The sequence below is a fragment of the Prenolepis imparis genome, unplaced genomic scaffold, assembly GCF_030444845.1.
Source record: "Prenolepis imparis isolate NDT839.2.m4 unplaced genomic scaffold, iyPreImpa1.0 SCAF_4, whole genome shotgun sequence".
NCBI lineage: Eukaryota > Metazoa > Arthropoda > Insecta > Hymenoptera > Formicidae > Prenolepis > Prenolepis imparis.
The window spans coordinates 5440887-5453925 of NW_028141162.1; the positions used below are offsets into that span (position 1 = coordinate 5440887).

General features: G+C 41.7%; 4 protein-coding genes across 9 annotated transcripts in view; 3 read left to right on the forward strand and 1 right to left on the reverse strand.

Moving 5' to 3' along the window:
* LOC145934831 (uncharacterized) overlaps positions 1-5552 on the forward strand; it is a 145260-nt gene extending 139708 nt beyond the window's left edge. For both annotated transcript variants that reach the window (XM_083035610.1, XM_083035611.1), the window contains 7 exons: positions 357-573; positions 954-1052; positions 1228-1386; positions 1503-1641; positions 1731-2046; positions 2163-2292; positions 2542-5552. In XM_083035610.1, the coding sequence (XP_082891736.1) occupies positions 357-573; positions 954-1052; positions 1228-1386; positions 1503-1641; positions 1731-2046; positions 2163-2292; positions 2542-3022 (1541 nt within the window). In that variant the 3' untranslated portion in view covers positions 3023-5552. The remainder of the gene's footprint in view (positions 1-356; positions 574-953; positions 1053-1227; positions 1387-1502; positions 1642-1730; positions 2047-2162; positions 2293-2541) is intronic.
* Positions 5553-7615: 2063 nt separating this feature from the next.
* On the reverse strand, positions 7616-10418 carry LOC145934837 (coiled-coil domain-containing protein 43). 4 transcript variants are annotated; one of them, XM_083035625.1, is made up of 4 exons: positions 10307-10418; positions 9169-9389; positions 8352-8740; positions 7616-8247 (listed from the first exon to the last, which is right to left on the reverse strand). In XM_083035625.1, the coding sequence occupies exons 2-4, from the start codon at positions 9331-9333 to the stop codon at positions 8175-8177; spliced, it is 627 nt and encodes a 208-aa protein (XP_082891751.1). In that variant the 5' UTR covers positions 9334-9389; positions 10307-10418; the 3' UTR covers positions 7616-8174. The 4 variants fall into 4 exon arrangements, with proteins under 4 accessions (XP_082891751.1, XP_082891753.1, XP_082891752.1 ...); XM_083035627.1 differs by having other exon boundaries at positions 10311-10409; XM_083035626.1 differs by lacking the exon at positions 10307-10418 and adding an exon at positions 9466-9596.
* Positions 9805-11411, forward strand: Rfesp (Rieske iron-sulfur protein). Of its 2 annotated transcripts, none has more exons than XM_083035618.1 (4): positions 9805-10113; positions 10394-10546; positions 10650-10827; positions 10929-11411. In XM_083035618.1, exons 1-4 carry the CDS (start codon positions 9906-9908, stop codon positions 11215-11217), a joined length of 828 nt encoding a protein of 275 aa, XP_082891744.1. In that variant the 5' UTR covers positions 9805-9905; the 3' UTR covers positions 11218-11411. The 2 variants fall into 2 exon arrangements, with proteins under 2 accessions (XP_082891744.1, XP_082891745.1); XM_083035619.1 differs by having other exon boundaries at positions 9805-9999.
* A 222-nt stretch (positions 11412-11633) lies between these two features.
* The window catches only part of Chinmo (Chronologically inappropriate morphogenesis), a 54097-nt gene continuing 52691 nt past the window's right edge, over positions 11634-13039 (forward strand). Inside the window, exon 1 of the mRNA XM_083035615.1 lies at positions 11634-12317. The gene's annotated coding sequence lies outside the window, so the exon portion shown is untranslated. The remainder of the gene's footprint in view (positions 12318-13039) is intronic.

Here is a 13039-nt window from a genome sequence, read left to right on the forward strand (position 1 = left end):
AAATTAAAAATTTAATGAAAAGTCTTTGTAATTGAGATTAATTAGAGAGTATTCATATTAAAAATTCATATAAAAAAGTGATTTTTAATTTATATTCCGCAGATGAATAAACGTCTCTAAACACAGTTTAATATAAGTACATATATACACAATTTTTTATAAAAAATTTTCTGTAATTGAGATTAAAAGGGAAATGTAATGAAGGGAGGGTAATGAACGTACCGGGGTGGTCGTTCTAAAATATTCTAACAGAAAAAATGTGCAAACTGTCGCTTGAGAGAGACTTACATGACGCTGTCGTAAATTTCTGAAGTACGCGGTCACTTGATACATGTTTCTGCTTCGGAAAAAAATAGCCGGGAGGCTGCCAATGACACCCCAGGAAGCGGTGAAGTATTACGGCTCCAGACTGACAGAATTCGAGCGCGCCGAGATCGAAAAGTACTCGGAGATCTGGTATCTGGGCCTGTCGGCCCACAAAATTCACGGCGAGGAGGTCTCCTCCCAGAACGGTGGCTACGACGACGAGAACGGCAGTTACAACAAGGTCCTGCACGATCACATCTCCTATAGGTAAGCGTCTACCTTTATATATCCTCTTCCATTGAGTCTCGGCGCGCGATTTTTCTTCCTCTCTTCCTCTTAATCGTTATTGTCGCCATTTGTTCGGCGAGATCTCGCCTAGCCAGTTCTGGAATCTCGCAATTGCGCGCGTTCTTGCAATTCCGTCGTTATTCTCGCGTGGAGAAATTGCGGTGTTGAGAACTACGTCTAGTAAATTTCGCATTCAAATATATGCGACGGATTGCACGAAACGCGGGGAAAATAGGAGAGCTCATATGTAACGATGAGTTTTCTCGCGTGCAATAAATAATCTACATGCGTCAAATTTTTTTAAAAATATTTTGCATATCATACTTTATTGCTATCTGTTTTCTCATTTTTTTTCTTAGATACGAGATTTTGGAGGTGATCGGCAAGGGAAGCTTCGGTCAGGTGATTCGAGCGTTGGATCATAAAACCGGACAGCACATCGCCATCAAGATTATCAGGTACGCGGAAACGCAAGTACACAGTCATCTCGCGAGCTATGACTCACTCTTCGGGCTATTATCCGAGAAAATTCCGCGTAATGAACGAATATGTTATTACATCCGGCATTTTTCCGTTCGCCACATCGTTTTCTTTATTTAAACAGCTTGCGACTTTCTCTTTTGTTTCTTGTAGGAACAAAAAGAGATTCCATCATCAGGCTCTCATCGAGGTGAGGATCTTGGAACATCTCAGGAAGAAGGATCTGGAGACGAACTCGCAACACAATGTGATACACATGCTAGAATATTTTTATTTCAGAAATCACCTATGTATCAGCTTCGAACTAATGAGGTGAGCGATCGCAGGCGAGATAACGATGAGTCATAAGTCTCGTCGGCGTATATTAAAGCCGGGTTTATTAAAACCGGATGAATAAAATAAAACGGTCGTCTCTCTCTTCGTTACAGTTTGAACCTGTACGAGCTAATCAAAAAGAATAATTACCAAGGATTCAGTCTGAGTCTAATCCGCCGTTTTGCCAACTCGCTAATTAGTTGCCTGAGACTGCTCTACCGAGAAAACATCATTCATTGCGATTTAAAACCGGTAGGTATTACATGCACGTGTCACGTGTCACATTTGCCTTCATTCATGAGTTTTTCGTCTCTCATATGTGTTGTCTGTTATCGTTACAGGAGAACGTGCTGCTGAAACAACGGGGTAGCAGCTCCATCAAAGTCATCGATTTCGGTTCTTCGTGTTACAGTCATCAGCGCGTCTACACGTACATACAGTCGAGGTTTTACAGGAGTCCAGAAGTGATTCTTGGTCTTCCCTACGGCACGCCGATCGATATGTGGAGCCTGGGCTGTATCTTGGCCGAGCTTTATACGGGATACCCGCTGTTTCCGGGCGAGGATGAGATAGAGCAGCTCGCCTGTATCATGGAGGTCCTCGGTCTGCCACCGGAGAACATAACCAATCTTGCAACTCGTCGCAGGCTCTTCTTCGGTAAGCTCGTGGCGCTTAATAACGAGTACAATGTCGGCGACTTCGAGCGTTCCTAATGATAGAAGTGGGCGTGTGCGGCGTAACACTCTAAAGAATCGACTTTAAAATGATTATAGATCAGAAAGGGAGTCCGCGATGCGTGACAAATAGCAAGGGCAAAAAGAGATGGGCAGGTAGCAAGAACCTCTCAATGGCTCTTCGGTGCTCCGACATGCTGTTCGTAAACTTCGTTAGCAGATGCCTCGAGTAAGTTTCCTACAATACGCAGTGTTTTCACGCGTATTATATCAGAATTTCTAATATATACCGATGAAGTCGAATTTGAGAAATCTTTGAAATTCTCGTTGTGACAAATAGTATCATGGAAATATTAAATATATATACTTATAATTTATATTTAAATATATTATAAAAACCTTATTTATTATATTTATAATTTCCTAAATTTCCCGAATTTTCTATTCTTTAAACGATCATTATTTTTCATATCATCAGGTGGGATCCAAAGAAACGCATGACCCCCGACGAGGCGATGCGTCACGAGTGGCTGACTTCGTCGTCTTCTTCGCATGTGAGCTCCTCGTCCTCGGCGATAGCCTCGTCGACGGTCAACGCGAGCGCGAACACGACGACGAGCGTCGACACGTCGCGGGAATCCGCGCACTTGCCGCAAACGGTGAGCGTGACCGTAAGCGCGCCGCGGCAACGAGCGACGACGATGGAGGACCCGCCGTACACGATGTACCGACTGTACAAGGGTCGTAAGTACGTTCAGAAGGTCTCGACCGGCACCGACGGCACCGACAACGGCGGCGGCCTGATGATGAAGAGCAAGTTGAACGGCAGCGCGAGCAGTCACGCCCTGGCGAGCAGCACGCAGACTGCGACATCGAGGCACGCGTCGACCGGGGATATCGTCGCGAGTCTGGATCCGAATCTCGATGACTCAGGCACGTTCCTGCCGCCGATATTGTGAAGTCGAGTTTGCGCCAGCCACTTCTAAACGCGCTAATTCGCGCACCGATGCGATTAGCAACCTCGGTCTTCAGCATCATTGCGACATGTAGATGTTGTTCGACGTATATCAAATCAAGGGCAACCGCGATTTAACGAAGGGCGCGTATAGAACTGGCTGACCGATTTCTGACGTTAGCGTTCCCCAATGCCAAACAGGCTAGACACGTAGAATCGCTAGTCTCGGCATGTATCGAGCTATGAGGCCAAAATGACGATCTGACGATGGGAGAGAAGAGCACGCGGGCATGCCGAATGACGAGCAATATAGTAGCGATCGATTCGCGCGTTTTTGGGGGACACTGAGACGATGTCACTCAGGTAAACGTAACAAACTCGCGCGCGCATTATCGTAGTTACTCGCGAGCAACGTAGATTTTGCTGCTCACAGCGAGGATACCGGCAATTATATTAATTTATACCGGTTATGTTTCACCACGGACCATCATATTTAGCTGATTCGGATCGTTTATCTCGCGCGCGCGTGTAAAGTGCACGATATTAACGGGTGATAAAATCTCGGCCATAGATATAAAAAAAAATTACAAAGAATATTCGCAGGATGCGTAGTTGTCTTACTGTTGACGAACCGCGAACGATTCGTCAGACTGTCGGTGGTAAAAAAAAAATAAAAAAAAATAAAAAAAAGAAACTCGCGCAAAGTGAAAGGGAAGGTATATTATTTAGAAGCGCATAATATACTTTAAATGAATTACGCGAATATAAGCGACGCGATACGATGCGCATATCATCGATATATGTATCGTCGCGTTGATGCGCGTAGAGAAGCGAAACAAATGTCGACACAACGATTCGTCCGACGTTGCAATAACGTCGGGATCACCATCGAATTACGGTCGCGCCGAAGAAGATCTGTGAGTCGACCTGTGTCGCCAACACAGGGTCGCGATTAATAACGAAGCGTCAAGGCGAGGAGTAACATTAATACGTGAAGCATGCCCCAGTTTAACGAGGCCTGAGTAGTCTTATTGTGATATTAAACTACCACTGTCTTACTTAGATCTCTCTGATATTAAGAAGTAACGATCGCTAATATAATAATTTCAATTTACTATTAATCATTATTTTCTTATTATATCTGTAATAATCGCTATATCGCTACTATTATCGCAAAAGATATAGCTGCATACGAATAATGGAGGAAAATCGTCGATAATGGCAGAGTTAACATTACTTACATACACGCGTAGACATGTACAGATTTTAATTACGCGTCTTTTAAATTCCAGGAACGGCATGTGCTAGTTCGCTTTATATAAAGTACTTGATAAAATGAGGCCCGATAATTTTTCAATTTTCTACACCGCTCTTCTGTTGTCATTATTAATCGTCTGCGCGATATTGTAACACGCACTTTATTGCATCAAGAATCAATTATTAAATCGATTAACGCGAGACGCCTCTCCGCCGCCTTTGCGCTTTACTACTTATTTACATATTACTCGTAGCTTTCCGTCATTGATTAGCGATTTGTAATTGATGCGCCCCTTCGAAATCACGAGCATTTCACGATATGCAGAGGATTTGACGAAAAATTATATTGAATAGAGTATCGTAACATTAGGCTATACTTTTTAGACGTGGTAATTGTTCGATGTGCCCGTACCCATTCTAAAGTTTCGCGAAGTGAATGCAAGATTCTCGAACTCGTAATAATATTAATATGATATCGTTATGATTAGAAACGTGAGACGCGTTCTGGTTTTTGCTACTTTCGAGTTTTCATCTCGGAACGATCTAACTTCAGTTTTTTCACGCCTCTCGATTGATTCTTAATTCTATTTTATCATATGGTATGATACCATTGAAGATCTTATTAAATTATCGTGTTTTACGTGTTACTACGGTCAAATATGATTATTGAAGCAGAGATACATGAATATACATCGATATTCGTAAATTACGATCACGTGCAAGAGACTGAAACGAATCATTATTTTATTATGCTAACAAACGGAAAGAACGAAATTGTTCCTAAATATAATTCGTTCCGCAAATCGATATTCGCTTTATTTCATTTTAACGAACTCGTTTAGTTCCTTTTACGAAGCATTTGATTCGCGGTAAGTTTTCAAACGTCTCACGCTAATAAATCGAAACGAAAATAAAATCGGATTTGTCACGCAAAGTCCAGTTTAGAGTCCGAGAACTTTAGAACAAACTAATATCGTACCAATCATAGCGGTATCGCGCGACATCATCAGCGAATGGCCAATAAAGACGAGCGGAGGATATATTACATTAAGAATTACATATACATAAATATTCGTATGGCGAATCTGCCCGAACGAACGACTGACGAAGTAGCGCATATATACATATATATTATATATAATATTACGTATTACACACATACGATTTTCACGATTTGTGCGAATTTTCGTAGTAGTCGCTCTCGAGTAATCGCGTCGACCATAACGAAAAAATCTCGGGCGAGCACTTCGTTCGATTACTCCAGGCAAAAAGAAAAAGAGAGGAAGAATTGACGAGCGTCTATGAGGCGGCGATTTCTATCAGAGTGTATCAAATTGGTTATTAAGATAAAGATATGTGACGACGGTGCGTGCATGCGTGCGTGTCTATGTTGGAGATTATTTCATCTCGGGAATTAAGGGGAGCGAATGTCCGAGAAGAGAGAGAGAGAGAGAGAGAGAGAGAGAGAGAGAGAGTGTGACATACGCGCGGTTATACATATATCTATTATTATAAAACATATACCACTGCACGTGAAGAAAAAAATCATGCAAAAAAAGCGAGAAACGAGTTTTTAGTATAGGATACATAGAGGATGTAATTAGACGCGGAAAGAGAATACGTGCGACTTCGTCGTCTACGGAGTCTCTCCCACCCCTCAAAAAACACTGTTCAATTGTACAGTCTTAAGTTTTTAGTTGTGTTCACTATTGTATACAGCGGGATCAAATTATATGTATGTGTATAAAAGAGACATTGTGTAATCTGCGTAACATGTATCATCACACATACCGACCCACACATGTGTCGCGCCTAAAAGAAACATAAGAGAAGTATGTTCGTGTAGCGAAAAAACGCACTAATGATCTTATGTTTTTGTTCAGTCTCGGCCAAGTAGGTCTTCGTCTCCGGGAAGAGACGAAAAATCAATATAAGCTGCAATTGAAATTAACCGTTGTTAGCGAAATCGGGGTCAAAGCGAAAAATATTTAAAAAAAGGAAAAAAAAAAGAAACAAAAAAGGCAATGCATGTGTCAGATATCATCCGCGAAAACTCGTATTCGTCGACCGAGAAAGTTACTTGACTTTGCAATCTGGTCAACTCGTCATTTGCGAAGGAATAAATCGTATTGCCGTATTTCGGGATGATTTTTTCACATCGTTCGCGCGGACGGAAAAGAGAGACAGTCACTTTTTCTAGTCCAGGATGTAACGAACGTGCTCCGAACGTATACACACATCTCGCTCGAATGCGATGGAGAGAAAGAAAATTTATATGAAAGAGATCAAGAATTCTCTCTCCGATTTCAGTAAAAAAGGATGCTCCTCCACGCGGCGTTTGTATCCGTTAGGTCAGTGTGTAACAATTAACGAGTTTTAACGACGCGATTAGACGCTATCGAATTAAATTAGTATAATGCGTGCGCGTGCGTAACTCTTTTTTCCCCCCTTCTCGCGATGGATTAAGGCGTCCGCATCCAGAAGAAGATATCCCTGAATGATGTTCATCGCGGAGAGTCATCGTCGCGACGGCTTCGTAGATCATCCTCCAGTAGGACAATCATAGAGTTACGCGTTTACGCGCTAGTAAGTTTCGTTAGATGATAAATGATGCGCGAGCTGGACCGACGAACGAGAGAGATCGTCTCTCGTTCGTGAAGCTCGTAGATACATAAAACGGATTCCCAAACGGGAATCGCGTGACGAAGGGTCGTTTTAGATTATTAGACGCCGACGCGCGACGAAAGTTGCTCTGCGATTCCGCCCCTGGAGGCGGAAGAGATCTCGGGATATAGGCGAAAATAGAAGTATCTAAGGAAAGGGGAGGGGGGGGGGAAGAAGAACCTACTCTGATAAATGAGAGCGAAGGGATTTATAGTGATTTGTAATTTGGCGTTCAATTGCGGATGTCTTGTTATAAACGTAATAAGTGCGAGTTCGTCAATTTTTGCCCAGACTTAACTATAGCAAACGAGAGAGAATTGCTAAATAATAAATGATTATTATTATAATTGACATTAGTATATATGTATGTAATGATACGATACTGAAGCATCATCATCTTTTGTATCATTTGTTTGTTTGTTTTTATCTTACTGCGTTTGTCTTTCATTATTAATGCAATACCAAGATGACTCAGTTTCGACTCGATATATCATCTTGTGTGTAAATATATACTAATAAAAAAATATATACACAAACGCAACGAGCACGTCTGGCAAATATCCCCCGCGTTACATCCCTCCTTACAAGACTTTCATATTCCTGATTGCATTTAGTATTGAGAATTTTGAATAATACTAAGTATATATTCCCTATAGTATCGATATCATCAATCATCAGCGATTTAAATAGTTTATTTAACATATTAAATACATAATTCGTATAATAAGATATAACGCAATGCGCTAAGCGTATCAAGAGACGAAGATACATCGTATTCAGAACTATTGTCGAATAAACTTGGATTGTGTTTTGCTTTTAATAGTAATAACTATTAAATTTTAATAGCAACAATATTATATATAACATAGGGAAAGTTCTGAATGCAAAAATTATCGTGTTAAAAAAGAATTAAAAAAAGGATAATAAGGAGTATAAGTAACAAACCTTTTGCAGGAGATGTTTTAGACAGAAGGCACAGGATGATCCAACATTATATCATAGAACGTATCCTTTTGTGATGAATGCGTTTCATATTGAGTCTACACAAATGCGTCTTCTAACGACATGAATACTACACACATATCGTTCTAATGAAAATATAAGATGGATGACTGGTTTAAATAACTGTCGGAGATCGTTGCATGCACGACATAAAGATAGACGATATACGAATACAGCAGCATATATGTATTCGGTAATTTTGAGGTAAATCTTGCATTGCTTTTGTTTCGATGCTACCTTCGTCTCTCTCCTTTTTGAGTTTTCCTTTTCTCTTTTTTCTCTTCTTTCAATTGTTTTTGCTTTTCTCTGAAAAATATAGAAAAATAATTAAAATTTTTAATCTAATATATTGCTATATATAATAGGCATATACACATTTACTAGAAATAATGCTGTAATCATTTTGTTACCTGTCTTCTTTATCTTTATCTTTCTTTTTCTGGCTTTCAAGCTTGGCCTTTTCTCTTTTTTCTCTTTCTTGTTGTACAATAGTTGCTGCATTTAAATTCTTTTCGAGTCCACAGTCCCCACCGCTTGCTCCATCCTCTTCCCCGTCTCCTTCGCTATTTGCCTCGTCAGACATTTGACTATACTGTGCTAATATAGCTTCCCGTACTCGTCTCTCTTCCTCTGTATAACTTCTTTGCGTTGTTGTAGGCAGACTCTGCGATTCCAACATCTTAGCCAATCTGACATCGACATCTTCCGTTGGTAGAGGTGCCGTAGCTATATCTTTAGTTGGCAACCACTCTTTCCATGCACTTAAGATTTCTGCTACATGTTTATCGATATTATCCTCCTGTAACAAAACAAAACTCTATATTGCACAGACATTGCACAATCTCATGTAAGCTTATAAAAGCAACGATAAAGTCTCAAAATAAAATTCTCCCAGAGAGAAAGGGAGAGCCATCGAGCTTTAAAAATTACAAAGAAAATCAAATTAAAAATTGAATCTAAAACCCATACATTATTTTTATCGCAATCTCAGTGTCTTCTACGAATGTTCTGACTCTGCTTTTTGAATAAAGGATAATTACACGGCGAGATGGATCAATTGCGAAATACGCGGGCGCGAGTCAAGATCGCTGGAGAGGTGCGCGTGCAAGACAAAAACGCGTACTTTCGGACGGATGACCTCGCATCTATTTTCGACCGGCTGATGCTGATAATAATACGATCGCGCGCATTCCTAACCTCAAAAATATCGGCGTAATGCCCACTCACCGTTATCCCGGCGAGTATGCTTTCGAGCGCCTCGGTCTTCTCGTCCTCGGGCTCGTCGCTCTCGAGGATGCCCCTGATGTACGTACCGAAGACACCCTCGTCCGTGTTGAGCTCCTGCAGCTTCCTGCTCAGCCAGGCGTCGAAGGAATTCGCCGTAACTGCCATTGATCCCTTTTATATCGCCGGATTACTCCTCTTCTCCCGTCTCGCTTCTTCGTCTCCTGGAGATGGAAGAAGGAATATGTATAGAAAGAGGACTCGTCGCGCGCGAGTGTCAATCACATCTTACTCGCCGACCATCGAGTCGGTCATCTCCACGACGGCGCGGACATTATTCGTCCAAAATCTCATCTCTCACGCATTAAACGTTACACCGATGGCTAGATATGCACAGAGAGAAGTCTCGAAAAGTGGCCATCCAGCATTTTCGAGGTAATTGTTATTATTTTTTTTTTTTTTAAGTTAAAATACAGAAGAAGAGAAATTTTTGCAGATACAATTTCTCGGAAATAAAATAAAAAAATCGAGAAAATCGCATCCATATATTTTTGACAGATGAAATTATTTAGCCGCGACTACTTTACCGACAGCTGACCGATTCCTGCTGCCAGAAGTGGACGCGATGGCGCTGCTGTTCGCAGCAGAATTCAGAGCGAATGGCGTAGTAGTGTAGCAACAACTGTGTTTCGTGATCCTCAAAATCTGTCGTTTCGTTCGTTCTTGTAACTCCCGTAAAGATGAATGTGATTGCAAAATCGACGTCCGTCTCGCCGTTTTTAAGGGCGACAGCGACGGTCGTCTCGAACGGAGGGTTACCCGTAGCTGCGACCGGTAAAGTTCATAAACCGAAGGTTACCGTTCCATCTCCCGTCAAACGGGCCCTCGGACAAACTCTCTATCAGGATCTCCTTACCGGACCTACATGCGTAAGCTCGGGAGTCGCAGGTGCGTCTCCTGTCAACAATTCCTTTTGCGAATATTCTTTGCGAGAACCTGCGTCTCTTCCTCGAGAAATCGAGACGATTCGCGATTATATAATCAATGCGCGCACTTTGCAGATTGTTACTCCGTTGAGCATGTGCAATGTTGCTCCAACATCTGTTGACTATATAGTGAATCATAATAATAGCTTTAATACCTGCACTGTTGTATCTGTAAAAGATCCTGATAAAGCATTTATAAGTCTTGCGACAGCGATGATATGATTTGTATTGTGTCGTTACAGCCAGCACGCAAATACATCAGAGGCGTTTGGCCCATACCGACGTTCAATGGCCAGATTTTACGGATTATCGTAGAGATGAGGTGAAAGATCCACAGTCAAAGGCAAAGGACACTGCATCATCCCGAAAGTCTGTCTCTTATATTGTAGGAGCTGGCAAGTATATTAAGAATATCAATTAAAAATAAATTATTATGATACAGTGTATTTAAGTTTAACGAGTAATAATATAACTTACATTCAATTTTGATGTATCCAGGATCTTCCGTGGTTGCTGTCTACAGCGCGAAGGTAATAGTACAGGACCTCGTTGGGTTGTTAAGCGCTTCAGCTGATGTACTCGCTTTGTCAAAAGCCGAAATAAAGCTCGATTCCATCCCCGAGGGTAAGAGCGCTGTCGTCAAATGGCGCGGAAAGCCTCTGTTCGTGCGACACAGGTACATATCATATTATGAATATTTTTTTATTATATTTAGTTAGCGATTTTACATGAGAAACGCATTTATTCACACGACGCGCATCTTGCGAAAATTTCTAGAACTAACGCAGAAATCGCGACCGAAACTAAGGTGGACGTCGCGAGTCTCCGCGATCCTGAAGAAGATAGCGTTCGCGTGAAGAATCCTAAGTGGCTCGTCGTTATAGGCGTTTGCACGCACTTGGGATGCGTACCTATCGCAAACGCGGGAGATTTCGGCGGTTATTATTGTCCGTGCCACGGTTCTCACTACGATGCCAGCGGTAGAATTAGAAAAGGACCGGCCCCGCTAAATCTCGAGGTACCACCGTACGAGTTCTTGGAGGACAATTTACTCGTTGTCGGTTAATTACTATTCAGATATATCTGTAGTAAATAAAATTTATTTATGATGGGATGCATACGCGCAGATAAGACCAGTTATCGATGCGGGAAGAATCGGAAAAAATGTAATTGTATATTTCTCGAGATGTTCGAACTTTACATCGTTGGTATAGCGAGTCCGCTGTATTGAATTTAGAATAAATATTAAATTTAAACGTTTATGCAACGCATCGTCTGATTTCTCTCACTTATATAGTATAGACACTTTTAATGTATATATATATTCATTAATAAATAAATATATATATATATATATATGAGATTTAAATAAAATTAATTGAGCTGATATAATTTTATTTACATCTCTTACAGCTTGTGTGTGCATATAGAATATAAAATATGTATGATGCAAATATAATTTTTTTTTTAAATTGGCTGATAACTGCGCAATTTTCGATCACAGGTACGAGATTAACTAGATCCATCCCTGTTCCAGAAGCTCCGCACGAATCCTACCCAACACTCAGCTTTCCCCTTCTCTCCTTACGTCAGAGTGATCGTAACGCAACTTGCACAACTCACTATTAGGGGTTGCGGAGATGTCGTCACTTCCGCGAGGAGGCGCCAGCAGTCGGCTGGCGGGGCCGAAATTTTCAGCCGTCTACGAGGGGTCGACAATCGTCATCTCGCAATCGCCGGGCGATCGCTGCCGGTTCTCTTCAATCGTCCTCTCGTCGCTGCTGGCAGTGTACGGATGAGAGAAATCCCCGCGTGGCGCGTGATTAGTATTCGTATAATACCTCCTCGGTCGTGTTTAATAACGTCGCCTCGTGTTTCAACCGGCTGATGCTCCTCGCGGCGTCTCTCTCTATCTATCTTTTTCTCTCGGTTTAACATATATTACATATACGCGCGCGCCGACCAGCTGACTCTCCGTCTCTCTTCTCTGCCGTCTCTCTTCACCCGGAACTGACACTTGGAGTCGCCGCCGACGATGTATTGCCCGGTCGCCGCGCACCGTCATCAAAGAGCCACGCCGCTTCGTCGAAAGGGTTGAGAAGCGCGAAGCTCGTCGTCGCGAGGACCAGCAACAGGAACGCGAGAGGAAGTGCGCCCCGATTGCCGGTGAGTACGATATTAATACATGTATATATATCGATATTAAGCGAATTCTTTCGCGCATTGTTTGCCGAAATTTGGCGAAAGCCGATCATTTTTTTTCTGTCAAACGAAGAAAGCGGAATTTCCGCGCGATGAGAAGAATCTTCTTTTTTTTGCATATTTTGAATTATTCGAGCGAAGCGTGTATTTACGACTTCTTTGACAGGTAATGATTTTAAAGGTACAGATTCTTGCAAAATAGACCTTTAAACACACGCGCGCTATTTATCGAGGGAGATAAATTATATAATTATATATCAAAGTTTATCTATGTTTAAATGTTGAGATATAATCACATTTATTTCTTAAATATTTTGATCGAAAACATTTTATTGTTTAACATCAAATGAGAGCGTTTTACGTGCATTTCTCAGGCGCAAATATTTCTCGCGTCGAAATTCGGACGTATTAGAAATTATAATAAGTTTTCTGCCTGCACACACACACACACACACACACACAGGGATCTTTGATTCCTAATTCAATTTAACGCGGCACATCTTTTACGCGCGCAAGGCGGTTGCTCTAGTTTTTGCAAGTTTTGCGCGGTATTGAAATAAACTTTTCGGTTCGTCCCACGGTGAATGCCTTTTTTTTTTTGCAAGGCCAGAGAACCTCGCTTAGACTGTTCGCGGTGTTGATATCGCATTCTTCTTCGTGGTATTTCGTACGTGTTCCGAGAGCTG